General features: G+C 40.2%; 4 protein-coding genes across 5 annotated transcripts in view; 1 reads left to right on the top strand and 3 right to left on the bottom strand.

The window, feature by feature from the left end:
* chd5 (chromodomain helicase DNA binding protein 5) overlaps positions 1–3,676 on the bottom strand; it is a 43,046-nt gene extending 39,370 nt beyond the window's left edge. For both annotated transcript variants that reach the window (XM_017408800.3, XM_017408801.3), the window contains exon 1: positions 1,983–3,676. In XM_017408800.3, coding sequence (XP_017264289.1) covers positions 1,983–2,049 — 67 coding nt within the window. In that variant the 5' untranslated portion in view covers positions 2,050–3,676. The remainder of the gene's footprint in view (positions 1–1,982) is intronic.
* Positions 3,677–3,812: 136 nt separating this feature from the next.
* On the bottom strand, positions 3,813–6,474 carry rpl22 (ribosomal protein L22). The gene is made up of 4 exons (XM_017408592.3): positions 6,349–6,474; positions 5,810–5,923; positions 5,498–5,622; positions 3,813–4,006 (listed from the first exon to the last, which is right to left on the bottom strand). Exons 1-4 carry the CDS (start codon positions 6,358–6,360, stop codon positions 3,862–3,864), a joined length of 396 nt encoding a protein of 131 aa, XP_017264081.1. The 5' UTR covers positions 6,361–6,474; the 3' UTR covers positions 3,813–3,861.
* A 1,069-nt stretch (positions 6,475–7,543) lies between these two features.
* Positions 7,544–26,351, top strand: rnf207a (ring finger protein 207a). The gene is made up of 18 exons (XM_017408576.3): positions 7,544–7,724; positions 7,933–8,123; positions 12,521–12,653; positions 13,332–13,476; positions 13,731–13,812; positions 13,922–13,997; positions 14,434–14,559; positions 15,080–15,126; positions 16,653–16,725; positions 17,485–17,553; positions 18,042–18,110; positions 18,345–18,451; positions 20,857–21,034; positions 21,780–21,965; positions 22,124–22,175; positions 22,260–22,377; positions 23,185–23,280; positions 23,649–26,351. The coding sequence occupies exons 2-18, from the start codon at positions 7,933–7,935 to the stop codon at positions 23,797–23,799; spliced, it is 1,899 nt and encodes a 632-aa protein (XP_017264065.1). The 5' UTR covers positions 7,544–7,724; the 3' UTR covers positions 23,800–26,351.
* On the bottom strand, positions 10,115–11,863 carry zpr1 (ZPR1 zinc finger). Its single transcript, XM_017408578.3, has one exon. The coding sequence runs from the start codon at positions 11,692–11,694 to the stop codon at positions 10,354–10,356; it is 1,341 nt and encodes a 446-aa protein (XP_017264067.1). The 5' UTR covers positions 11,695–11,863; the 3' UTR covers positions 10,115–10,353.
* Positions 26,352–26,663: the final 312 nt, after the last annotated feature.

The following is a 26,663-nucleotide window of genomic DNA, read 5'->3' as shown; positions in this document are numbered from 1 at the left end:
TTTCCTGTCCTGCAGTGTCCAACAGAGAACAAGAAGTCAGATAACTTAGTTATGAAGTTAAGATTTGTCAAAAACCTTGTAGTGTTATCTCATGTACCTCTGATAACTATATGCAGGGTTCATGTAGCTGCCTGGCCAGCCTTGCATTTGCTGAGTTTATCTTTGTCCACAGCTTTGGGATCGAACGGCTTCTTTTTGTTACTTTTTAGATTGGAGTAAACTTTTACATCCTCGTAGGTTTCTTGCTACATGAATATTTTGGGTCTGTGGTCAGTGCCGCGGTCTCTTAATCCTGAGGTTGTAAAACAATTGCCAAATTGTTCAAGCAAGTTTGCTCACTGTAGCAACCCCTGAATAAGGGAGCAGCCGAACGAACCTACTAACCTTACTATGTCTAGAGCTTAGTTAGGTGTTTATAATTTGACTTACAAATAAAAACTCAAAAATAACTGAACTATTAGAACAACAAACCGTAATGATGGCATGTCTCTAGCCACAATGAAAGAAATCATGAGGCAAAAATCAGCGCATTTGTATGCTGCAGAACAAAAAGACAACTGGACTTTTATCCTGCAGTTGAAACCGTTTTGCTTCCCATCCGGGGAGATTTCTCCGTTCAGAACTGGAACTTGTGGCGTTTAGGCTTTAGGTCCTGTTTACGCGACGCTGTTTTTAAGTGAAACGTTTCCGCCGTTCGTGTCCACGACTACAGCAATCGTTTTCTCTGACACTGAAACTTTTTAAACCCAAGCCTCAGAGAGGAAGTTTTTGGAAACGCCTGGCATCGGAGTGAAACGGCACAAGGCTGCAGTCAATAGTTTTCCTGCGTTTGCACCAGCAGATGAACCACACCAACAGAGAGCTGTTGGCTCTGATCGCTCTTTTCAACGTATCAGAGCTTCTGTTGCTCCTACACCTTCTCCTGGGTCAGCAGAGATGCTTTTCACACATTCTACAAATACTGTCAGACCAAACAAACATTCATTTAATCGCCATTTTAGATGTAACCATTTCCATGCTCGTCACTTAGGCGTCACTGAAATACAGAAGTCATGGGGCTACTTAGTGACCTGGCATTAAAACTACAGCTTAAAACGTTTTTTGCAGTCGTCTAAACAGCGATTGCTATCACAGCAACACCCTGTAGACACGCACCCAACATCAGAAAATCTTCAGAGATGGTTCACCTGTAATCAGGACCAAGGAATGTCTCGAAAATTTAAGCCCTCCTGTTAAACAGTGTATGTTGCTTAATGGGGATTTGCCATATAATATTTTTAAATGAAACAATTGCAATATGTTGGACCAATTTTACTGGTTAAATTCCAACAGTTAATTTTTACAGTGCATCTGGAGGAAACTGGGTTGGAGGTAATTTGGGTTAATGCGCAACCTAAAGCAGAACATGGTGCTGGTGGTGCTGGTGATGCTGGAGGTGCTGGTAAGGCTGGCACCAGGACATCATGGGGCTGTTTACTGGAGTCCACACGTGGCTTTCACACCTCTGCGGCCATGCAGTGCAACAAAAATAAATATATTAATAATAAAGTTGGGGGCAGCTTCCTGGTCGCAGCTCATCTTTACACGACTAAAGCCCGCAAAGCACGAACTGCCCCGGGTTTTTTATTCATTCTGAACAGCTCCCTGGACATTGAACTTGTTTTGATTCCCCCTCCAGCCCGGAGGAGGCACGCAGCGGCGGCTCCATCATGTCCCTGAAGCCGGCTGGATGCGAGGACAGCCCGAGGCAAAGCCAAACATTTCCACCTTCAAGACACCAGGTCGTGGGCTACAAGAGAGGGGGGGGGGGAGAGAGGGGGGGAGAAAGGGAATGACTCTGCTTATTCCCCCCCCTTCCTCTCCTCCTCCTCCTCTTTGCTCTCAGGAACGCAGGACAAGCCCTTTTCCCCGCATTCAAGGCGGCGGAGCGGCGCAAAAATAATGTGAAGGACACCCCGCCTCCCCGTCCTCCTCCCCCTCACCTGGCATATCGTCTTCAAAATCCATGTCGTCCTGTCCCTCGTCTTCATTACTCAGCGACCCCGGCATCTTTATCTCATAGCCCCCCGAACCCCTTTCAGGCTGGGAACACTGGAAGTTAACCCTCCAGACGCCGCAGCTCAGCCTCTTTCTTCACCCAAAAACAACTCTGTTCGCCGCTGAGGCTTTTTTTTTATCTTTTGCTACAAAAAAAAAAAATGTTTTTCTCCCTTTTCCTTCTCTCTCTCTCTTTCTATATCTCTGTGGGTTTAAAAAAAAATAAATACAAAAATGAACATTTATATATTTTCCCCACAGATCTCTATCCAGGTCTTGCAGACTGAAAAATAAGAAAGACAAAAATGGAACACACATGCCCAGATTGTGACGTCTGGTCTGTTGCCATGACGATGCATCCCATAGTTTCTCCCATCAACTAGTTAGTCATACTCTTCCTAGTTACTACTTGAACTAGCAGTGAACTAGCAGTGTGCCAGATGAATAAATAATAATAAAAGCACCATCCAGCCGAGCTGAGTCTGAACTCTCCTGATGGGAAATCTGAATTTAGAGCCAAACTTCTGCTGCTCTCCGGAACAATTCGCTCCAGACATCCCCCTCAGAGACAGAACACCACCCGGAGACACACTCCGACACCTTCCAGACGCTTCGGGGTTCATTTAGACGATTTAACGCCTGAAATCTGGGTTGCCATCTACCGCCGACCAAGGTGCAGCGTGATTAACGTGCTGCACGTGTGGGAGGTGTCCTGACTTCCGGTGATCTGTTGTCAAGGTTACCACAGGTGTGAAACAGGACAGCCTCCAGCTTCAGCTCATCACGAACCAAAACACAGCAGCTGGAGGGGATCTCTGAACAAACAGCACGAGTTTCTCACCATTAATTAGTCGGTACCCATTGTTTTTGTTTGTTTTGTTGGGATTTACAACTCAAACAAGAGAAACAAGATTTTCTTCAAAACACTGTGAATTTCTGACTTATTAAAGCTAAAATTATATCACTAGCTAAAAGCTTTAAGTTGCAAAATTGTATCACATGAATAGATAGCTAAAGGCTAGCTAAAACAGTAGCTTGAAGCTTACAGCAGCTAAAGGCTAGCTAAAAGCTAATGTAGCAGGACAGAAGTTAAAAGCAGCAAAAGGGTAGCTAAATATAGAAAAGATGACAAAACTAGAGCAAGTATGCTGAAGCAGAACTGAAGAGATCTTCTGTATTTTTAGGGGGCAAATATTTGTAAATGAAGTTAGAAAAAGCAGAAGTTATAGCATCCATCTCCTGAAAGAGGCGAATGTTTTGATAGTGTGAAAAGCTAAAACAGCTCAACATATGCAGAAACATGGAAACATGAACATGGGAAACTAGAACAGGTTGATGCAGCATTCAGACTGAGACAAACTGCTTTTCTTTGTGAAAATGCAGCGTGAAAAAAAAGATGAAACTGGATTGTTAAAGTTAAAACAACCACGACAAAAACTGACAAAACTGTAGCTTAACAGCTAAAATTAGCAAAGCAGCAGCTAAATGTATCATAAGAAGTCAGAAAATAGGTCAACTATGAATGGTGATTTTTTTTTAAGTTATAAAAGTTACAAAAAACTAAAATCTAGGGACAAATATTTTCATATATAAATGGTGAATATAGCACAAAGCATGCAGACGTAGTTAGATTTCAGTAACGTACGGGAAAATTAAAAAAACAGATGTGTTAAAAAGTTGTAATATGTTTACAGTTTATAGTGAAATTCAAACTTCAACATAACTTTACAAAACCGATGTGTGACGCAGAAAGGAAGCAGAGCAACCAAAGGAAGTGGAACACTTCGTTTGTCTTTTGACATTTTATTTAGATTGGTGCAAGGCTCAATCTTCATCTTCCTCCTCCTCCTCATCCTGGTTGATCTGGAAGTAGCGCAGCTCGTAGCTCTCCTTGGTGTTGGCTACGACCCGCAGCCAGTCCCTGAGGTTGTTTTTTTTCAGATACTTCTTGGTGAGGTACTTCAGGTACCTGAAGAATCAGAAGACATGGAGGGTGGACGGGTGTGTGGTGGTGGTGGTGGGGGGTGGAGACATAGGACGGGGTGAGTCAGGAGAAATGTCTTCAGGTGCACGTCAATCTGATAAATTTACTGCTTCCTTTGGACTGATAACGACACTTAACACGCCTCTTAAAAAAATTATTTTAATTGTTTTAATAGAAATAAATTGCAAATGCTTAAAATAATCATTCTTATTATAATATGAGCCGATAAGCTGATTAATTTGATAACATTTAGCTGTTATTAAGGTTGGTTACAGCTGAACTTCTTCTAAAATCATGTGAGGAACTCCATTTCAGACTCAGCGCTACAGTCGCCCCCTGGTGGTGATGCTCTGGTGCAGCACTTGTTTATCAGGAGCACTATGATTCATCACTATTCTTATGAAGAAAAATAATGGATGCTACAAACAAACAACTGACAACTTTAATATGAGCAGGTTGACGTCTGTTACTGAGAGAATCCTGAAATCAACACCTACTGAGCTCCGTCAGGCCAAAAATTTACACCAAGACTTCCACATTATTCAACAATAAATCATCTTTCTGGTTTTGGGAGAACATTTTAGCTGATAGTGTTTTTGTTAAAACAAAATATAAGAACTTGGCCTTTCTATTTAAGACCACAATAACCATCTGCATGGGTAAACAGTAAATTTCAACCATGACCAGCTTTTAATACAACTTGCAGAACTGACAATTTTAATAATATTCAGGTTTACTAAGTTAAAGTTAAAAAAAAAAATAGAGTCAAAACATATATTTGAAGCTTATGCCTAGTCCACACGACAAGATTTTTATGCCGATTTTGTCCCCATTTCCCCCATATGACAATCTTAGAACTCCCCGATTACCAGGACGACTCTTAAGCGATATTCCTGCTGTGTGTGGTGTGTTAGGAGTGATTTGCTCTGCTGGGAAGGATGTCGGGACCGCTCCGATCTAAAATCAGGGATTTTCAACTTGTTGGATTGTCTTGACCCGATATTGCAGCATATTAGAGCCTGTTGAATGTGACAGGTAGCCAATCAAAAGGTGCGGTGATGTAAGCACAGAGGGGATTCCAAAATGGCGCAACCGAAAGTCCGGCAGACATCAGAGATGGAGGACCGACTCATTGATATGTGACAACAACGCAAATGTTTGTTTAACATTTGATGTAAGGCATATCATAACCGACCAAGGACAGGAGTTGGACCTAAACTGCTACCGCAGTCAATGTACCCTTTAACTTTTCAGTGAGATTATTCAGACACATGTTAGACGATGTGTCAGCACATTCTTAGTTAGCATCAAAATGAACTGCTGTCTATTACATCTTCTCACACGCTAGCCCCTACATCACAGAACCTTCTGGGTCTGGTAATTAGCATCACTGAGGCTGTTTTTGACATTTATTGAAGTGCGTGTGACTGATTTGTGACCATTTCTGCCACCACAGACAAATACAGCGCCTTGTACCTCTTTGAGAAGGGAACTTCTGAGTTCACGGCGATTTTACTCTTGCTCCGCTCGATGGACACCACTCCACCTCCGAGGTTCCCAGCCTTGCCGTTCACCTTGATGCGCTCCTGCAGGAACTGCTCCTGGACGTGGACAGGACACAGCCAGGAGTCAGTGAACACAACTCCATTAAATATTGATACAGAAATAAAGGTTTGCCAAATCAGTCTGCTTTAAAGCCACAGCAAATCATTATTGTTTTCTGATCTGGAACTGAGTGGAACTTGGACAGGAAGCTGCTGCCATTCGTGTCTGAGTGAATCTGCTCACAAAGTTGGCAGCATCCATGATGCCATCCTCAACAGGGTGCGTGCAGTCCAGGGTGAACTTCAGGAGCTGCTTCTTCCTTTTCCCGCCCGGCTTCCTGAACACCACCTGCTTCTTCTAAAACACAAAATAATTAAAAAAAAAATTAAAAAGTTAGCCAAACTCGTACGAAGATGACGGCTCGTGGAGGCTAGCTAGCTAGCTAGCTAAATAAGCCCAGAAACCAGAATGAAGACGGTGTCAGGTCATTTATGGGGTCAACCACTGCGTCCTGAATTGCTTACGTATCTACTTTTAGTATTTTATTAATAATTAGAGCACGCTTTTATCCCCCCGTCATGTTACCCACTGCTAGCTAACATTAGCACGACCAGCTAGCCCAACGTGCTTGTAGTCAAGACTAATATTGCTGCCGATTAAGAGGCTAAACTAGCATTAGCTCCGATATTTCTGTCCTCCGGTTTCACACACACACACCGGTGACAGAAACAAGCAGAGATATGGTGTGTGTGTTCATTTTATTTAGCTGTGTCTCTACTCACTATCGGGGCCATGATTGATGCGCTCGGCGAAAAGGAAAGAGCGAAGGCTGCGCAGGAAAACAAATACCCTCCCAGAGAAATCGATTCGATCGAACGATCTGAAATCGATTGAGACTGTTCCCACCGGGTACGGAGGCCCGTAAGGGACATGTCGAAAAAAAAACAACATACACACACACACACACACACACATATATATATATATATATATATATATATATATATATATATATATATATATATATATATATAAACAAAACACACACACATATATATATATATATATATATATATATATATATATAAACAACATACACACACACACACACACACATATATATATATATATATATATATATATATATATATATATATATATATATAGAGAGAGAGAGAGAGAGAAGTGGAGACGTGAAGTGGAGACAAATGTACAGAGAGTAGGGAAGAATTAGGGGATTGGATGCGAATAATACCTGGAAAATATGAGTGTGAAAAAATACTTTTACTTTTCTCTGTCTGTGTATTTTTCTTCCTATATGTCTGTGTTAACAATAACTGGATGACTCTACCCAAGTTTGGAAGCTCACAATTAAAAATAAAAAAAAAACTAACAAAGAATCTGAAAATGTACAATAATTATATTTAAAAAGTGGGGCTCTGAAAGATGTCTGAAAAACACTGTCAAGGGTCAAAGGTCACAGGTTGTTGCTCCATCTGCTATTCAAATATTAAAACCATCAAAAAGCCGAAAATGTTGATTAACCTATTATAAACTGTTAATCTGTTTTACACAGTAGCTCAGCTTTTTTTGGAAAATAAAGCTGCATTAATTAACTCTGCAGTAAACCTCTTTAAAAATGAGTCTGGAATTATCATTAAACAATGACACATTTAACACGTTGTCCTGTTGTCAGATTTTGCCCGATTTGCAGTGATCTACATTCTTTTCATTTCTGTTTTATTCCCGTATCTCTCTCCTTTCTGTAGTCCAAGGTGCAGTGACAGTACGACATTAGAAATAGAACAAATGTATTTCGGAACCGTTTGCGGCAGCAATATTAAATGTCCCTTTTGAACTCTGGCAGCGCTCGGAGGCTGGCATGAGGTGTGAGGTGTCAGCTGCCTGCTGGACAGACCCCATCAGCCTACTATTGAAGAGTTTCTGCATTGCTGTCATTCCTGCTGGGGGTAGCTGATACCACAACTGAAAGGTAAGACAGTGGCTGTCTGTTCTTTCCACAGACCGGCCTACTGCATTTACTGCAAGTTTTGTTCGATTTAATGTTGACGTGAACAGCAAAGCTGATGTTATATATCTCTGATACTTGGATTGTATGTTGTAACTAAATCTGCAGGTACTTAACACGTCTGACAAGGTAAGATAAAAAAAAAATCAACTTTTTTTTAAACTAATGTCCCAGTCTTTTGATGTGTGTTATATTGCTGTCAGCTTAGCCTTTCTTCAAATGACTGATATATTTGGGTTGTTATTTAAAACCACAGGCCCTGTTTTGTCAGTGATATCCAGCGATCATCCCAACTATACATTCACAGTTTGTCTTTATTGATCCTGTCTGTCTTCAGATGTCAGGAGGAATCTTCTCCAGCTTGGGGAACTTGTGCGATGTGGATTGTGCGAATGTCCACCCCCTGGTGTGTCACCTGTGCCACGAGCAGTACAAATCTCCATGTTTATTGGACTGCTACCACATCTTCTGTGCGCGCTGCCTGCGAGGTCGGACCAATGACTGCTGCCTCAGCTGCCCCCTCTGCGGGTAAGGGGACAGTACTTTATTCTTCATCGGGCTCACTTTATGAAGCCTGCGTTGGAAATCTGGTGCCTCATAAACACTCTTCATTTGGTTTTCAACCTCTGACAGGTTTCATAATTTGGACAAAACTGTTTGTTCGGATACATTTTATTATTAAAGCTGATTATTAGATTTGTGCAGATTTTAGGATGCCCCTTTGTTCGGACTCAGAGGATGCTTTAGTCAGATCAGGTTAGGCCTGAGTGGCTGGAGCAGCTGCAGTCTTTTCCATTTAGCCTTTGGTCCCAACACTGACAAAAAAAGGGACTAAAAGTTCCATTAAGTCCAGTCACATTGCAAACAAAGCGTACTGGTATTTGGAAGCAGAGCCAGCAGCTTAGGGTAATCAAAAGCAGTCACATGACACCGATCTGTTTCATTCCTTGTTCAGGACTCGTGGTTCAGAGTCACCTTCAGGTCAGCGGTATCAACTTTCCCTGATCAAACATGAGATGTATAGAAGTGGTAACTGTAACTTTACCCTGATTGTTGATTCAGTCTTCTCCACTGATGATAAATATTATTACTTCATTTCTTTTTTCTTTTTGGTTCTACAAGCTCCACACATTGGTAATGCTTTGAAAGCCAAGATCAGTCAGACAGAACTGAATCAAATTGACTTCTCAGGTCATCACATTATAACAAAATTCTAGACATTAGAATAGCTCAACTACAAGCAATGTTCACATTTATTCAACTTACTATGAGTTTTCCTGTTTAAAAGTTTATTATATTTAGATTGGCAAGACAAAGTACTGTCAGCATGGGGATTTTATCTACAGTACACAAAAGAAATAAAAAAAACCTAAAACCTTATAAAAAAGAAAAGAAATACAAGAATTTGAAAGGTATAACCCAACAAACACATTGCCTCTGTGCTCTATCTGGTCTCAGAATACTGCCTGGAAGTTTCTATTTCTATCTACATCAAGCCAACAGCTGCTCAGTCCAGAGCCGTGTAATCGAGCAATTCAGTACTCCGCTATTAGTAGAACACAATTATGAAAACTAAATAAAACGGAAGAAGAGAAACAATTGCACCAGTGAAACTGGATCAAAATGATGTATGTTGAGGGATATTTGAACTCAAATGTGATTAATCTGGCAGAGAACGATCTATTGATACCTGTTGTCATTTTTAGCAAAAAATTAGGCAATTATTTTAAACTCAGAGCTATCAAAACCTGGATAAAAAGTCACTAGAGTTCTGTAAAATTACCTGCAGAATGTAATTAAAGCCTTGTATTTCTTGAAGGAATGTATATCACCCACCTTTCAAGCCAGAGTTTTAACCTAAGATCATCTAATGATGAGAAATTATGGAGTTCTAAGTATTTTGGTGAAACCTTGAAAATAACATTATGTGTAACTTGCTTGATCTGTTAGCACTTGGAGTAAATGCTGTGAATGACTCAGTATCTGTAAAACTCACTGAGGAACAGCCACTTTTGTGTTTGCTATGACTGATTTGCTGTGGTGGCCATCTTGAATCAACCTGACTGCAAAAGGTAATCAGTTGTTGATGTACATTTAATAATTTCGTTAAAATCTGTTCATTCAGGCTCAAACGAACACACAGACATGGGCGAAAACATTATCACTTTGCTGGGAGGCGATATTTAGATCAAGATGAGATTGTACGTGGTTTATAAACCTATAGAGAGGCACTAAACAGGTGCTCAGAGCACATTAAATGCTGGCTATCAGAGACTAATATCTGGTGAGAATTAGCAATTCAATTTAAAAGCAAATACAAACCTTAAGGCTTATTGCAAATGTTTGTTAAATCAAGAGCAGAGCTCTGCTGTCATATCTTACATTATTCTGATTATGGCAGACTCAGAGGTGTATAAAAAGATTAATTTGTTACACAGTATGTGGTCCTCTGACACAAAACCTCTCAACATGGAGGAAAACAGCACCATCTTCTGGACTGTCACAGAAATGCAACAAACCAAGTGAACAGAGTTATCTTTATTAACCACAGCTTCCATGTTAATGTACAAATCAGGTTTGTTTCATGGCATTTATGTTTTACAATAAAATAACAACTTAAAATACGTTTCACTGCTTAAAGATCAAGCTTTCTGAAAGAACAAATCACCCAGTTTTAACTTAAAATAAAAAAGAATTGGTGAAAATATGGAGCAACATAACACTGGGTCCAAATCTCCACTCGTTCAATCCTTTCAGTTCAGTTTTCCTCCTGATAGTTCTCAGTCTTCATGTCATTCAGGCCGAGCTCTTCGTTCTGCTCAAACGTGCGGGTGTACTTCTCCACGGTCATCTCAGGATCTGGATCTGGGGCGTAGACGTTCTGCATGTAGCTGTTCCCGGCCGGATCATCCAGGATGACGTGCACGCTCATTTCCCCTGCGATGATCTTGTCAATCTTCTCCCCAAACTCGCTCAGCTTCTCCACCCGATCCGTGGTGCTGCTGTCGCCGCAGATAAAGGGGTTCTTGGAGACGGTCAGGTCCTTGATGTCTTTCAGGAGGCCCTCCATGGTTGTGAACTTCCCACCGAGAGCCGCCATGCCCAGCTCGAACTCCAGCTCAGGGATGAGGACGGCGCACGTCTCGGATTTCAGCAGGTCTCGGCTCATGTCTGAAGGGTCGGTGATGTGGAGGGTGATCTTGGTGCCGAGCTGCTCAGTGGCTCCGCCTGATTTCACCTCGTTGGTCCGATGGCCACAGTTGTCACAGTTGGTGGCCATGATGACCACCTCCTTGAAGTGGGGGATCTGGACCAACTTCATGTTGGTGGAGGCTGGCGAGTTGCACTCGGGGCAGTTCGTGGGGAAGACCAACACCTCCTGCCTCATGGTCTCCAGGTCCTCACCAGCTGGATCTTCGTCCAGGTCCTCATCATCATCAGCCCGTAAACCCAGCTGCTTGTCCTGCTCCACAGTCCTCTTGAACCGGGTCACCGTGAGAGCCTCGTCCTTCTGAGGGGCCAGCGGGTTTTCCACAAAACTGTTCCCAGATGGGTCCTCGATCAATAGCGTGAATTCATTCTCAAGGTCTTTGAGCTTCTTCAGCTTCTGGATGAACTCCTGTATTCTGTCCGCCACCACGGGGTCCGCCGCCCGCCTGCCGGGCTGGTCTTGCTCCAGACCCGCGACCGCCCGGTCCAAAAGCCCCTCGATGGTCGACAGCGAGCCCTTCTGGGTAAAGGGAGGGATCTCAAAATCCAGCTCAGGGATCCTGGTGGTCGCGCTGTCTGCCTTCACAATCTCCCGGTTCAAATCCTGTTTTGTTTTGACTTTCAGCGAGTAACAAACGCCCTGGTCCTGAATCCGGCCCGCGGACTGGATTTCAGTGTTCGACCAGCCGCAGTTAGCGCAGCTGAAAGAGCTGACGATTATTTCCTTAAAGAAGGGGATTTTAGTCAGAAGCATACGCGTCGTACCGTTCTGGTAGCAGTTCATACACAGGCTTTCAATCTCAGTGGGCTGCCAGTCTTCGTCCTCCGCATTAATATCCCTAAAAACGCTCCCTCCTCCGCGCACGTTTTCCTCGGAAATAAAAGACATTTTTAATCCGTGAATCGAACCTCGTCGGTGCACAAAACAGTCTACATGTGTTAGTTCGTAGAGGAGACACACACCACCTGCCAGAATATTCCAGAGAACACACCGCCTCACTGACTGCACACGTTTGTTTGACAAGGACTTCCGCGTTTTCTTCTTCTTCGATGGTGGCGGTGTTCAGAGAGCTCTGCTGCCCTCATCAGGTTTGCTTCAGAACTGCACGGAAATGTAGTTTTTGCTCCAAAATGCTTTCGTAAACAAAACATGACTTTTAATCTTATAGTGTCTGTTTTATTTAATTATATAGTATATCTTTTTTTTTTACACAACCATGAATTAAATGTTGACATTTCATAAAATACAATAAATTGGTGTGTAAATACTAAATCAGCAATTAGAGTTATTTCTGCCTGGTTTTTATTTTTCCATACATTTTTTGCAATCTACCTCTGCATCTTTTGTGCTATTATAGTGATTTATAAATCCAAACTTTCAGCTCATTCAGGAAATAGGTGCCCTGAGTTTTTCATTTATTTATTTTATTTCTTATACTTCCCAAAATAATAATAAATATTTTCTCAATACAAATGCATTAGAATCTCTTCATTTTCTTCAAAAACATAACATACTTCCTCTATGTTTGTCTTCTTGTGCTACTTTTAGCTTTAGCTAGCATTCTTTTAGTTTTAACAACTCAGTTTTATCCTTTTCAGCAAGTTTCAGCTGCTAGTTAAGTTGTCTTTTCACATTGGTTTTAGGTATTTTGAATAATTGAATAATTGAATATTTTGAAATAAACTTTTATTTCTAATATCTGTCTTTCCCACAGATACCAATCAGTAATTAAAGGAAACAACGTTCTTCCCCCAGAGGATCGTCTGCTGAAGTTTCTTGTGGACAATAACACAGACCTTGAGGAGGCAGTGCAGTGTGCCAACTGTGACCAGGAAAGTAACAAAAAGGTACCAGAATTCACCCACTTCTGTTGAAGTGTTACAGCAAAGCAGTTCTGCCAACAAATCCAGTACTGAGCTGTTATCATAGACAGATAATATCCGAAAAACCAGATACTTAAAAGGAAAAAGCAACATGAATAAAATCTTTGCCAGGGGAGAGGTGGCTACAGGAAATAAATAAAAATATAATTGAATTCTTAGAAATCATATAAAACAAGGCTTGCACTGTTTGACCTATTTATGGAGGAGTTAAAGAGAAATGATGAGTTAACTGGGTTCAGCTTTTGGATAATCACAGTTTTATCACAATTTTATTTTGAATAATTAATAATAATTTTCTTATAGAACAACTTTTTTGCTTGTTTTGCCTTGTTTCATACTTTTTAATTCGATGGAAATGAGTGTAGCAAGCTGAATGTTTCCTTGCTGGTGGTAAGTCTCTGTTTCTTTTTTTCTGTCTAATCTAAATAAAAGGCTCGGCTGCTGAAAATATATGCAGAGTTTATTCATCTGAATTCAGTGCTGGAGCATTGCCATTCTCTTAATTATAACTGGATGACACAAAATTCAGAAGAAAAATGTTCCAAAGCTTGTAGGCGTACTGTTTAATTTAAAACTGATCTTTCCTTTGTTAAATACATATTTTATGGTTATTTTTTCCTTTTCCTGTGTGTGTTTGTACAGGATACAGGGATGATGTACTACTGTAACACATGCAGTCAGCCACTCTGTGCGACCTGCAGAGAGCTGACACACAAGGCCAGAATGTTTTCCCATCATGAGATTGTATCGTTGGCCAAACGCACCAAAGCCAAACACAGAAAATGCTGTGAGTGCCACCTGCAATTTACTTCAGAGTAATTACACACTAACGAGCACGTTGCCTCGGCTACATGTTGATCATATCATCATACAAAGTGGTTGGTAATTTCTGTAAGTGGTTTCAAATGTTTAGAAATAAACTTTTGTCAAAGGGAGGGAAAAACCCTTTGGTTTGTCTGCCAACCAGTGCTTTCATTCTGAACCCTGTTTGTCACAAACTCTTGGATGGGCTGAAGTTAAAAGGCATATTTTTCTCCTCAGCTCTCCACGAGGAGCCATACATCCTTTTCTCAACACAAAATAAGTCCATGCTTTGCATCAAATGTTTCAGAGACATGCAAGTGTGAGTGAATTTAAGAAACATAAATGATTATAAAACGAGGATTAAATATTCATTCCTCTTCTATATCAAAAAAGGTGGGTTTACTGTTTTGTTTTCTTGGCTCCTGCAGGGAGAGTCGGACTCACTGCATTGATATTGAAACAGCTTATGTTCAGGGGTGTGAGATGTTGGACCAGGCGGTGCTGGTGAGACACTCCTTCCTCTTCATCTCCACGTTTATAACACTCAAAGCAAACAAACTAGAACTAAGACGGAAGAATATTCTGCAATGATTCCAATAACATGCTGTACTAAACCTTTTTTTATTCATACAGTAAAATTAACTTTTTGCTTTAATGTTTACTGCTTTTGTTTTCCTCTGCCAAGAGACGTTTGAATACCATGAAGTTCTAATATGCATGTAAGTCCAGTGCAAAAAGGGAGGGCAAAAATAAAAGATTTACATGATCTAATTTCTGGTTTGAAATGATATCATGCAGAATAGACATGACATTAACACAATCTTCCATCTCGTTGTGCTTTAGTTTGTATAATTATGCATAAAAATAGCTTTTAATAAGATTGCATGGCTCATAATAATTACACACTGGCTTTTAATTAATGTTTCGCCCGGTCCTGTAGGTGGTAAAGGAGCTGCAGACTTCAACAGGAGAAGCGATCCACCTGCTGAGAGCAATGATTGGGGAAGTGCATCTGAATGTGGAGGAAGAAGAAAGTGCAATCTGTAACCTCTTCAACAGCTTGCAGGTCATATAAACTGTTTTATCCCTGCTCTAGTCTTACTATAAAAACTGCTACCACAAATGTCAGTTTCACTCAAACATAAAAGGTTATCCTGAACTACATCACATAGTGAAGTCTGAAAGAGTTTTCTCCAGAAGTTTTCCAGATATACTGATCTGCAGTTCTGAAATGCAGGTCCACACTCAATGTAAACAAAGTACGTTTATCTGCATTCTTAAAAGAGCTGATTATTATGCATCTAATCCTGAGAAATGATAAATAATTCTCGTCTTTGGTTGTGTAATTCCATGCCGTGACACTGTTAGCACTGCTTGGCCACTGGATGTCTCTGTTTATCTAAATGTGAGAAAATATTCACTTTCTCTGCACAATGAGCAATCCAAAAGAGCCTGGACCACACTGTGAAATTTCCACCGTTTATTTTTTCACAATTGTGAGAACTCATTATGTATTAGAGAGCTCAAGGCCGTTTTCACAGCAGTGAGGAATAATAGACTTGTTTTTCTCACTTCTCATCTGACAGGAAAAACTAGCTGAGAGGAAAAAGATTCTGCTGAGAGCAGCTCAGAGGTAAAACATATTATATATTTATAAAGATTTAATGTTTCAAGATGAATTTATAGGTTTGCCACACTGTTTGTGTCACACGTTATTGTCTTGCTGTCATCGGTTGATATGATAGTTTTTTTCTACACCACTGAGCTCCATTCATGTGATGGTTGTTTGCTTTTGAATAATCTCTTTTTTCATTTTTCAGGATGAGTTCCAATTTCACAACAGATGATACAGAGTTAAAAGCACTTGACTATAATTACAGTTTTAAAACCAAAGCTTGCAACTTGTGTAAAGATCCAGCCCATAAAAATGAAGCCACCTGCAGAGTCCTGCTTTTTACAATATGCAAATGAAAGGCTTGCATCAACAATAGCAACTGCAACAAGAAAGCTAGCTGCAGTCTGCAGGCAGGTCCTTTTCAAATCAGAAAATGGCTTTCCTCATTTCCTTTCATGCTTGTGTCGTAGTTTGTGTTTGTGGAGAGATACATCTGTTGTTTCCAACAATAGTTTCCAAAATCACCCAGTAAACATCTTGTGTGTGTTTATTTGTACTGTTAGCAAAATATCTCATCTATAACTGAATGGATTTTAATAAAAACTTTCACTAAGTAATCAGTGGGTTGACATCTACAACTAATAAACTCTTGGAGCTAACCTGACTCAAGATGGATGCCATAGCAAAGCAAAGATAAAGGTACCACAGCTCAGTGAAGTTTACAGACATCAAGCTAAAACTTGGTGTGGTGGTAGTAGCTGAGATTCATCCCAAACACATCCTCCAAGTGCTAACAAAGCATGAGAAATATCACAGTTTTGCATTAAAAAAAACTGTCCGTAACGCCATCATTTCTCAGCAGAAGGTGATTTTTGTCTAAAACTCTGGTATGAAAGGAGATGGGTTGGTAGGTCTTTAATTAAAGAATTGTAACTGATTTAAACATGAGTTGAAATAATTTTACATAGATTAGGATTTGTTGATTATTAATAACTGGTGCCTACTTAAAAACACTGATGTAAATTGTGTTTTTTTTTTACCAAGGTTTTCTTGTTGTTGTTAGACAAACTACAAACTCTCATTTTCACTAAGTGATTCCAAAGAGAACCATCTTAACGTTTCCTCAGGCATTTCTTCTTCATTAGATCCATTATATAACTGCCTGATTGAATCTGAATCATTTTGTGAGAGTTTCTGAGTGTATGTGGTTACACTCTGTTGGATATTTATGAGAGGCTTTCTTAGTGGGCAACATCCTCCATTTTGCTCTGCGCCCCCTCCCCCTCTATCTCCATTGCCTGGAAACCATCCAGTGGTTGGGTTCCCAGAAGGATGTTAAAGGCTATTTATGTCACACTGTCTGTGTTCGTCCCTGCGTCTGTGTCTCTGTGTGTTTGTTACAAGAGAAGACAGATAGATTAGCTCCTGGATATACTGAGTATGTTGTTTGTGCTTTCACCTCCTGAGCTGAGTCCTTTGTGTATTGTGGTAGGCATCAATTTGAAGGTGTAGTCTTACGTGTGTGTGTGTGTGTGTGTTTGCAGTCAACATGAGGAGAAGGAGAAAGCACTAAAGGAGCAACTGTCACACCTTACTGCCCTCCTCCCAACACTACAGGTGAAGTGCAGACAGTAAATAGTTTTCAGTCTGAATGACGCTGACATACCAGTCAGTAACCATTAGAAGACAGAACTCGTCCATTATGTTAGAGTAATAATAACTGATGTGAGTCCTGGTTTTAAAATAAAATTATGTGTTTAAACTACCTTTAATTTCTTTGTACTTTGCCTCAAAGGAACCAGTGATTCTTGGATCTCGATCCATAGTTCTCCAGTTGTTTGTTGGATTTTTTTGCTTTTGTTATTGATTTTCTTTCCTTGTACTCATCATGTCAGGCCTAAAAACTATATACTACACATGAACAAAATCAAAGTCGCATCTTTTAGAAATAAAAGATAATCTGGTGAATACTTGACACAAGACTTGAGATGTTGATCAAGCACAGTCTACCATTTTTCAGCTAATAATGCAGCTCAAATCACCTTTTTTGGTGCTAAAATACAGTTTTCTGTAATATATTTGGTAATTTTTATCACTTTAATTGAACTAAGTATCTAAAGAGCTCATTTAAAATGACTTCTTTGCTAAGTTGTCTGTTATGAATCAACAGGACAAGGTTTTTTTTAAAAACCAGATTGATTTATAGGTCAAATTTTAATTCAAAGAAAAAATATCTGAAAATGTTCAAGAAATGGACAATAAAATGAAAAAGCAGCCAAAGTCCAAATCTAGCACTCAAGGGCTCAGACTAAAAATGAGCCCGATGGAACTTTTTCTTATATTTTAATTTTCACCTTTAATCTCTGATGTTTTTAGGTCCACCTGGTCACCTGTTCAGCCTTTCTCAGCTCAGCCAACAAGTATGAGTTTCTGGATATGGGCTATGTGAGTATTACATTATAAAAATAAACTGTTTGTTGTTTCCTCCACCAAGGAGCTCATGTTTCTGATAGTGTTGGTTTGTTTGTCCATCAGTTTGTTGGCAAGATTATTTAAAAACTAAGGAACAGATTTTGACAAAATCTTTTAATGACTCGACGGCTTTAATGGAGGTTTGTGGTGTCAGAGAGCTTCTAGTTGTTGTATTTTATTAACATTTATTTTTATATTTAAATGTAGCACCAGTGCAACACAGAAACAGAAACATTCTTACAGGACAGTAACTCTTTGGAGCAGTGAATCCAGTATTAAGATTCTGTAAACTTAGATCACTCATCAAGAATCCCTGGGTACAGATAAAGTTAACAGTTTTATTGGTCAGAAACCTTACCGTATTTGCTCGGCTGAATTGGTTTTAAATGGAAGCTGTCCATATTGTGTCAGTGAGGTGAAACGGGTCAGTGAATCAAACTCGGATGTTCTTGCTTGCACAGCAACTCATGGAGAGACTGAAGAGGATTGCAAAGCTGCCTCATCGCCTGCGACCGGTGCAGAGCAGCAAAGTGAGTGCAGAGCTAAAATGTGATTCACTTCAGTCTGCTAATTAGGTTTTATGTTCTCAGTGCTTTCTTTTGCTACTTTTAGCTCGTGTTCAGCTTCTTTTAGCTTTGACAGCTTACTTTTTTCACAGAAAATGCAATTTCATAGTTCATATTGCTCTCCACTTTTTCCTTTATTCTGTATCCTTTTCTCTATAAATTTTGTGCAACACAAACCATCTTTCTGTCCTCTGTTAGATCAACACAGAGTACAGAAGTGAGTTTGCTCGTTGCTTAGAGCCTCTGCTGCAGATCGGACCCCGCCGCCCTCCTTCTGTTGCTGGTTCCACGAGTGTCGTAACAAGGTGAGATCATTTAACCCCAAATCTTTACTCTGCTGCTACATTATTCTGATCCGGTAACTGTGTGCTTCTGCTGCCCAATCAGTGACAGTGTTTAGTTTCTTTCAAGAAAGGACAAAAGCTTAGGTGGACAATTTCACACTTGTGAAGCATCCAAGATCAAAATCCCCAAACAGTTTGCAAGTACAGATGAGAAGGAAAGGAGGCGCCATGCTGGATGCCACTATGCCAGTTATTCTGTCTGACTGTCTGTAAGCTTTGTACTCTGATATGTTTACGTAATTCACCTTGTTACAGGAGGCAGGCCATCCCAATTTAGAACATTCTGGTCCTGCTGTGGCCAGATAACATTCAGGTGATGAATGGATGAGTAGTTGTGGTCACACTTCCTGGACAGAGATAATTGACAACGTGCTGTTAGGTCATTTTCGCTAAAAGGTCAATTTAAAATGTCTCAAAATCAAAAGTAAAGACAGCCTAAGTTGTTTGCTGTTTTGACTTATTATCTAAGTGCATAAACTCCCGATCAATGTTTTTTTCCACGTCAGCATCTCCCAACTATTCACGGGTCTTTAAGCCCACCCATTAATGCCAGCATACTGACAGCCTTTCTTTCCAGCGTGTTTTAACGCCCTGCCAGTGCAAGACACAAGGTGGGCCGAGTCTGGTGTCCGGCCGGCTGGCACTATTTTTATCAGAACTTCACAGAACTCTCTTGGATTCTGCTGGAAGTTGGCACACGACGGGGGCTGGACTGTTTTGTTCCGACCCATTGATGTCACCGTTTTAGGACACAGGAAAAGTCTTTAATTGGCATCACTGCTGTGAGGACAGAGGCTGGGCGTGCAGACAATGACTTGTATGATGGAGTGAGAAGGATTTATGTTTTAGACCGGTCCGCTGCTGCTTTAACTCTGGACAGGAAACAGGAGAAATAAGAACTTGTCAGATACCAGGTAACTGTATGTTTATTTTATTACAGTTTGGTGACTGCAGTTTTGATGGCTAGGAGAAGTGACAGCAGTAAATTTAAGCTGGATGCAATAAATCTGCTTAACTATCAGTGCATTTTAATAAATTTTCAAAGATCGTTGGATGACAGTGATGCTTGATAACAATTTGATTTATACTTTATAAGTAGAAAAGCAAATACATTTTTTAGCGTATGTTAGTTTGATATAAAATCCAGCAGCATTTTATGCAGCATATCTGTACAGTTGGTGTGTGAAGGGATGTTTCCTACAGTTTCTGATGCAGGATTCAAACCAGGCTCATGGAAAACCAGCTGGCTATATTTTTATCATGATTTTACAGAACAGAAAATTAGTTAAGTGATGCAAGCATGTTCCTTATTGTAACTGATTCTTTACCACACTGACACTGTCTGGATCTCAACCAGTGAAGAGATGCCTTTTGGCAGCTATAATTTTCCATTAGGTCAGGACAATTTCCCCTAAAATCTAAATTTATTCAGCTATTTTATTTGGTCAGTATTTATTCACCAAACTTACACTGAAACTCTGAGCAGATGTTAGGCCAGAATATTGAAATTCTGACCTAGCAGTTGTCAGTATTGATGGAAACTGTGTCACATGCTAAATTAGCTTTAATGTCAATGACAAAAAGGGAGTAGAATGATTTATAAAAAGGCAGTCATGCAAACTATAAAATAAAACATAAAAATGTTATCCTGGACTATATCAAATGGTGCAGTTTGAAAGAGTTCAGTATTTTTCCAGATTTATTGATATGCAATCCAGAACTGCAGGTCCACACTCAGTGTAAACAAATACCTGCTTAAAACCAAGTGGAGGCTCGAGTCACATGACTGAACTCCATGAGGCTGGCTGTGTCCGTGTAGATAAACAAATATAGCAGAGTCTGACAAATGTAGCATGAAGAAGCAAATATTTAGATGAAAATGTTGGAGTGAATCTGCTGAGTAGACGGCTGTCTAATATCAGGGATCAAAACTCCTGCTAGACCAGTAAGTTTACTGTTTCAGTGTTTCTTTCAACTCTAGTTAAAGATTATTTTGAAAACCTCTCTGCGTACTTTACTCAACAAATCTGAGGTTAAATATGAACCAGTGTATCAACATTGTCGGACTTCTTGATGCCAAACAGCTCCTCCATGGACGTCTCTACTGTTGATCTGTTTTCAGTCACTTCGGCTGTTTCCGTTGATGGCATTCACAAATTTTAATTTAAGGACACGTTAACCACCAATATGAGAAAACAAATGTGCAGATTTGGTTTCTTTTTTTTAAACTTGTCCTCATAATATTGTAATGAGTACCTTTTAACAAAATAAACTATAAAGAAGGAAATCACAAAGCAGAACGACAGACATTACATAAACATTCCCTAAATGAGAGAAGAGTCATGAATATTTTCTGCTCTCTGCAGGCTCCAGTCCCCTCTGTCGTTAATTTGCCGCTCCCCGTCTCTCAGTGAGATGCCTCAGGGCTCCGTGTTTGGGCGAAGACCCACGTCTCACAGGAACATCTGCACGAAGGTCCTGCTGGCAGAGGGCAGGGAAACACCCTTCACTGAACACTGCCGCAACTATGAGAACATCTACAGGGTGAGTGAGCGCTGAGCAGAACGGGAAACCAGTTCAACAAGCAAACAAAAACACAAAACTAACTATTAAAGAATATTATTTATGAGAATCAAAAGTAAAACATCCTGTAGAAATAGAAAATCATTTATTCATTGGTGGGTTTACAAAAAGCTTTACGTTGTGACAATAAACCATAAAACTTACATTATGACACATATCAACCAGTTTTATTAACACTAATGTCACAGTTTTGCTGATTTCCTCACCATTGTTTAGTATTTAGTATTTGTGTACCTAAAACATCATAGTATTGCCTGCTTACATTTGACTATTTTTCCAAACTCTGTTCTAATTGGCCAAAGAAAATGTTTTGAAACTTTCTTCTGGTATTTTGTTTATCATGTCATAAAGCAGTTTCATGTGATAAACTGAATTTTATAATTATCCAGATGTTTGGTTTCACACTCAGGTCTGTTCTGTCACTGTGATGACCTTCAGGTGTGAGTTAGTGCCTTTTTGACAAGAAAAAACTATAATATTTGTAGTTTTAACTTTAACACATGAATAAAAACAGATCTTTGATTCCTTCAGATTTTTTCCTGTTTAAAGCTGCAGTAATATGTAGGGAAAAAGTCATCTGTCTGCTTTTTAGTAAGAGAGCTTGTAAAAACAGAAGCCTCCTGCAGCAGCTCCTTCTTTTTTTGCCTCAGCAGAACACATCGTCTTTAAGTAAATGTCACATTAGTGTCTCTTTGTGCTTTTATAGACTCTCCAGACAGATATTCAGAACCTAAAAGACCAGGTCCAGGAGCTGCACCGAGATCTGACCAAACACCACTCCATCATCAACACAGACACGATGGAGGAGATCCTGGACCGGTCTCTGCACATCGATAACCAGATAGCTTCTCAGTACTCCACTGTGGAAACCATGAGAGTCATATTTGAAGAGGTGTGTAAGATCGTTTCTGACTTTTAGCTTAGTTTTAACGAACGACCTACATCATGCATATTTAAGGGAGTTATCGCCCATCTATGGCAGATTTTAGTGGATTAGCTTAAATGTTTCGTAAGCACTAAAGTAGCTCACTGAACACATTTTGTTTACAGATCTGGGATGAAACTTTTCAGAGGGTTACTAACGAGCAGGAGATTTATGAAGGTTTGTCTTCAGCTCTTAATAAAACCAATCCACATTTGTCCCTCCTTTTATGGTAACAACATCTTCTTTGTTCGCTGACTGTAGCCCAACTTCATGACCTGATGCAGCTGAAGCAGGAGAACTCTTATCTAACCACCATCACCAGACAGATCAGCCCCTACATCCTGTCTATCGCCAAAGTCAAAGAGAGGCTCGAGCCCAGGTGTGCTGATCCCAACCTGTTCCCAGCAGCTGATCCGTCTGCAGCTGATCGGTCTGCAGCTGATCGGTCTGCAGCTGATCGGTCTCTGCATCTGATCGGTCTGCAGCGGATCGATCTGCAGCTGATCGATCTGCAGCGGATCGGTCTGCAGCTGATCGGTCTGCAGCGGATCCGTCTGCAGCTGATCGGTCTGCAGCTGATCGGTCTCTGCAGCGGATCGGTCTGCAGCGGATCGGTCTGCAGCTGATCGGTCTGCAGCTGATCGGTCTGCAGCTGCAGCTGATTGGTCTGCAGCTGATCGGTCTGCAGCTGCAGCTGATCGGTCTGCAGCTGATCGGTCTGCAGCTGCAGCTGATTGGTCTGCAGCTGCAGCTGATCGGTCTGCAGCTGATCGGTCTGCAGCTGATCTGTCTGCAGCTGCAGCTGATCGGTCTGCAGCGGATCGGTCTGCAGCTGCAGCTGATCGGTCTGCAGCGGATCGGTCTGCAGCTGCAGCTGATCGGTCTGCAGCTGATCGGTCTGCAGCTGATCTGTCTGCAGCTGCAGCTGATCCGTCTGCAACATCTCAGTTGTCCAGTTCTTTAAAAAAAGGCTTTTCTGGTGTTTTAGTTTCTAATTCAGTCATTACAGCTGTTTTAGTGCAGCCTGCCAGTGATTACTGAAACTGAACAATGTCCTAGAACAGAAATTATTATTAATTATATCACCTTATTTAATGCAAAAGTAAAAAATCATTGACTTATAAACTAAAACCCATGTTACTTACATATAGTCACATTTTATGTTCATGATTTTCTGATTATTCAGGTTTCAGGAGCCTAAGGAGCGCCTTGATGACCGCACTGAAACGATGCTGAAAATCTATGAAGATAGCTCAGTGGCGTCGAAAGAGATCCACGACAGGTGCTTGTTCTTCCTCTTCACAAAGAAAACAAAACCAAAATAACCAATTTCAAAAGATTTCTTTAGGGTTGACATATAATAGGAGGGTTTTGTTTTATGTTCATGTAAAAAGTTGTTTTGTGGCTTTTCAGGTATTTAAATTTATTGTTTGCTGTTTAGTTTTAAATCTGAAATCAATGTTGGAAACAGGTCCTTTTATTATATGTCAAATATGATATAAAATAAAGAGAAGCAGAAAAAAGAGGAAATGGGCAAATTATTAGCCATTTTAAGGATCCCAGCTTTACATTTTATGATTCGAGCTGATTGCATGTTTGGATTAGAAGAGAATCTTTTTATTTTTAATTTATTTATTTTTTTCTTGACAGTGACAGCCAGAATTGTGTCACAGACCAAGACAAAAGCAAGAACAGCCGGCCGCTGATGCTGGAAGCCGTGGAGATTTCTGTGAAGAGCAGTCGAGCAGGCAGGCAGAGGGGGCCCTCGGAGGCGTCCAGTAACAGTGACATTCCTTCATAAACATTTCTGAACCCCCTCCCTGGTTCAGTGGAACAACATGCCTTAAATCAGCCATAACAAGCCCAGGATGGTGTGTGATTTCCTCACAGTACGTGACATTTTCTCCGCAGCAGGGAGCTGTCAGCAGCTTCTAAGGTGAACTCCTGGATTGACACTAACTGGATGAACACGAAGGCCGGAGACTCACAGCTGTCAGAGCAGGACACTGACAAGCTCCTTGCTGCTTTAGTGTTATTTAAGAGTGGGGGACAGCCTTAATGAGAGTGCAAAGTGAAAATTACAGTATCTGACCACTTCCCTTTTGATCCTTTTATGTTTTAGCTGTTAAAATTATAACATTACTGAGAGTGGGATGTTTTGCCAGAGCAAAACTTCACACATGTGTGTGGAACTGCTTTTTTCACTATCTATTCTTTGTATAAATCCTTTTTTTGGCGGGTGGAGGTTGGGGGGTTTAAGGATGACAGCCCACATCCGATTCCCCAGAAGGTTGTTGAACTAGTTTGACAGCATGTGTGGAACACAGAAAACGGATGACGTCTGTGTCGGTTGTGGTGTTGTCAGAGGTCACCTGTCAAACGGATCATCTCATGCATCACTGTCTGTTAAAATAAAGTAGGATCTTATCTCCAGTTACTGTTCTACCTGCACTTCTTACTTCTACATGCACAAAATGAGAGCAAGGGATTGCCAGTGTGTGTGAATAATAATGGATTTGCCTTAATCTCAACCTACCACTCATTTTTAAACATCTTCTTTTACATCCCTGCTGGTGAAGACATCATAATACTGCGGGAAGTGTAATCTTTTTTTACTCTAACAACAAAAGGCATTTAGAGTGGACTTATATATCATTTGTTTCCATATTTCTTTCTAGTTTTTATCAAGTAAATAGTGATCCAGTGAAATATTTCTTTAACTACATATCACACCTGGTAAGGTCCAGATTTTGTCCTGAAATGTAACTTTTTTAAAAATTGAAGGAAGGTGCAGTTTCTTTTACCATTCTTCTGCTGTCTTTAAAGTGTTTGCCCTGCAAGAGAGTGGCAGCGAACTAACCAGTACTCTTCATTTCTCTCCCTTTTCCTCTTTATATGCATAACATATCCCCTCTACAGCAGGTGATGCATGAAGGTATTTACTTTCTGCAGCAAAGGCAGGGTCAGCCTTGGTTCATTAGAAAAAATTGAAATTTTAAATAAATTTTGCAGATAGATTTGCAGAGTAAAAATGTTTTAAGTTTTTTCTTTTTTTAAATGGTTTTATTCTGACTCAAAACCCACAACTCAGCACATAACAGTAATTCAAGGTGAAACGTCCTCACAGCTCAGAAATAAGGGTGGCCTCTATTCTCGGCACAGGTACGGATAATAATGAGGAGAGAGACTGATGGCCTCAGCAAACAGAAGAAGAAGGTTATTTACATTGTGCAGCCGGAGCTAAAGTGGGTTTGTTCAGAGCCGCCACTTCTCAGGAAATATTGGGGTCACATTGGCCTTAAGGACCAGCCGTACTCTGCAGAGGAGTCAGAGGTGCAGATTCATTAAAAATACATTTGTGACAGCAGAGTAACAAATGACCGAGCTCGTGCTCTGGTCCTGTACTTCCCTCCCCACAGTCATTCATCATCTGCACTCATCAAACTACCCGGCTCACGCTCGCTCTTCATTATTCTCCTCTCCTCTGAGTCTCTGCTGTGCTTCTTCACCCACTGTGTGCAGGGGTGGTAATAAAACCATAAAGGCTATTTCACTCCTCAGGAAGATTTATTCTGAAAGGCATTTATAGCACATGGTGCTCATTTCTTTAACAGGCAAAAACTGCACTGTTCATTTTACAACAGAATGTGGGAACACATCCCCGTCGTCATGTTGAGGAGGGGAAAAAACCCATTAAAGATGAAAATGAAAAGATAAGAGTATGACAAAATAAAAGTTTAATAAGCTCATGTAAAAAATGGGTCACAGATGAAATAAAGTGTTGCATTAATATAAATTAAAGCAAATAGACCAGATCAAGGGTAAAACAACAAATGGTTTTATGAAGACAATGGAAATGTAGTTAAAAATCATAATTATGCTAATTACTGAGCTACAGTTTTATTATTAGAGCCTTAAAGACGTGGGTGCTGAAAGAGGTAGACAACCTGATTTATTGTTAACAGTTATTATGTTTGTTTGGTTTTTACAATGAATGTCAGCTTAAAAATGATATAATTTGATTTGAACCAAAATTTAAGTCCGCTTTGGGTTCTGAATATCAACATATAAGATGATAATAGTTTTCAAGTTTTTTGTGTGTTTCTTTTTCTCTTTTGTTTGGTTATTTTTATTTTCGGTCTTAAAGTTTGGTTTACTTTGTGATGTTTTTCCTCTCAGTTTTTTAAAAACATAATTTGACTTCATATCACTTGATTTTAATGCTGTGGGATTATATTCAACGTTTTCAGTCTTTGTTCTGATCAGTTCTGCCTTCGACACTGGCAGATTTTAAATCAAATCAAGCAGATGATTCCTAAATTTAAATATGGATTCCTAAACGTTAAAATCAGACTGATGAGCTTTAAGTTGGGTTTGAAGAACTGATTTAAGTGTTTACTTTAAGCAAACCCATCATATCTCAGCCAACTCAGCTCAACTTGTTTTTCTACTTTTTTAAGAAATAATATTCATTTTTAACGATTTTGCTTCCAAGAAATAAAAACTATCGGTTCTCCAAAAACAATAACAAAAACTGTTGCCCTCGTCTCTGCTGACCTCTGTTGACCGGAGGGCAGCTGGAATCAATTTTGAAGCCATTATCGCTGGTGACAGATGCACAAAGCTTCGGAGTGAAAAGGTGAAGGGTTGAGAGCGGCTCCTGGG

The sequence above is a fragment of the Kryptolebias marmoratus genome, linkage group LG4 (genome assembly GCF_001649575.2).
Source record: "Kryptolebias marmoratus isolate JLee-2015 linkage group LG4, ASM164957v2, whole genome shotgun sequence".
In the NCBI taxonomy this organism is placed as follows: Eukaryota; Metazoa; Chordata; class Actinopteri; order Cyprinodontiformes; family Rivulidae; genus Kryptolebias; species Kryptolebias marmoratus.
The sequence above is the reverse complement of the archived record's forward strand: the minus strand, read 5'-3'. Positions and strand labels throughout refer to the sequence as shown.

Excerpts from the sequence above, each read along its gene's own strand:
- rnf207a (XM_017408576.3), top strand. The coding sequence starts at position 7,933 with ATGTCAGGAGGAATCTTCTCCAGCTTGGGGAACTTGTGCGATGTGGAT. Across the intron at positions 13,477-13,730 it reads AGCCAAACACAGAAAATGCT|CTCTCCACGAGGAGCCATAC; the intron begins GTGAGTGCCACC and ends TTTTCTCCTCAG. Across the intron at positions 14,560-15,079 it reads ACCTCTTCAACAGCTTGCAG|GAAAAACTAGCTGAGAGGAA; the intron begins GTCATATAAACT and ends CTCATCTGACAG.
- zpr1 (XM_017408578.3), bottom strand. The coding sequence starts at position 11,694 with ATGTCTTTTATTTCCGAGGAAAACGTGCGCGGAGGAGGGAGCGTTTTT.
- rpl22 (XM_017408592.3), bottom strand. Across the intron at positions 5,623-5,809 it reads TCATGGATGCTGCCAACTTT|GAGCAGTTCCTGCAGGAGCG; the intron begins GTGAGCAGATTC and ends GTCCACGTCCAG. Across the intron at positions 4,007-5,497 it reads GAAGTTCCCTTCTCAAAGAG|GTACCTGAAGTACCTCACCA; the intron begins GTACAAGGCGCT and ends CTGATTCTTCAG.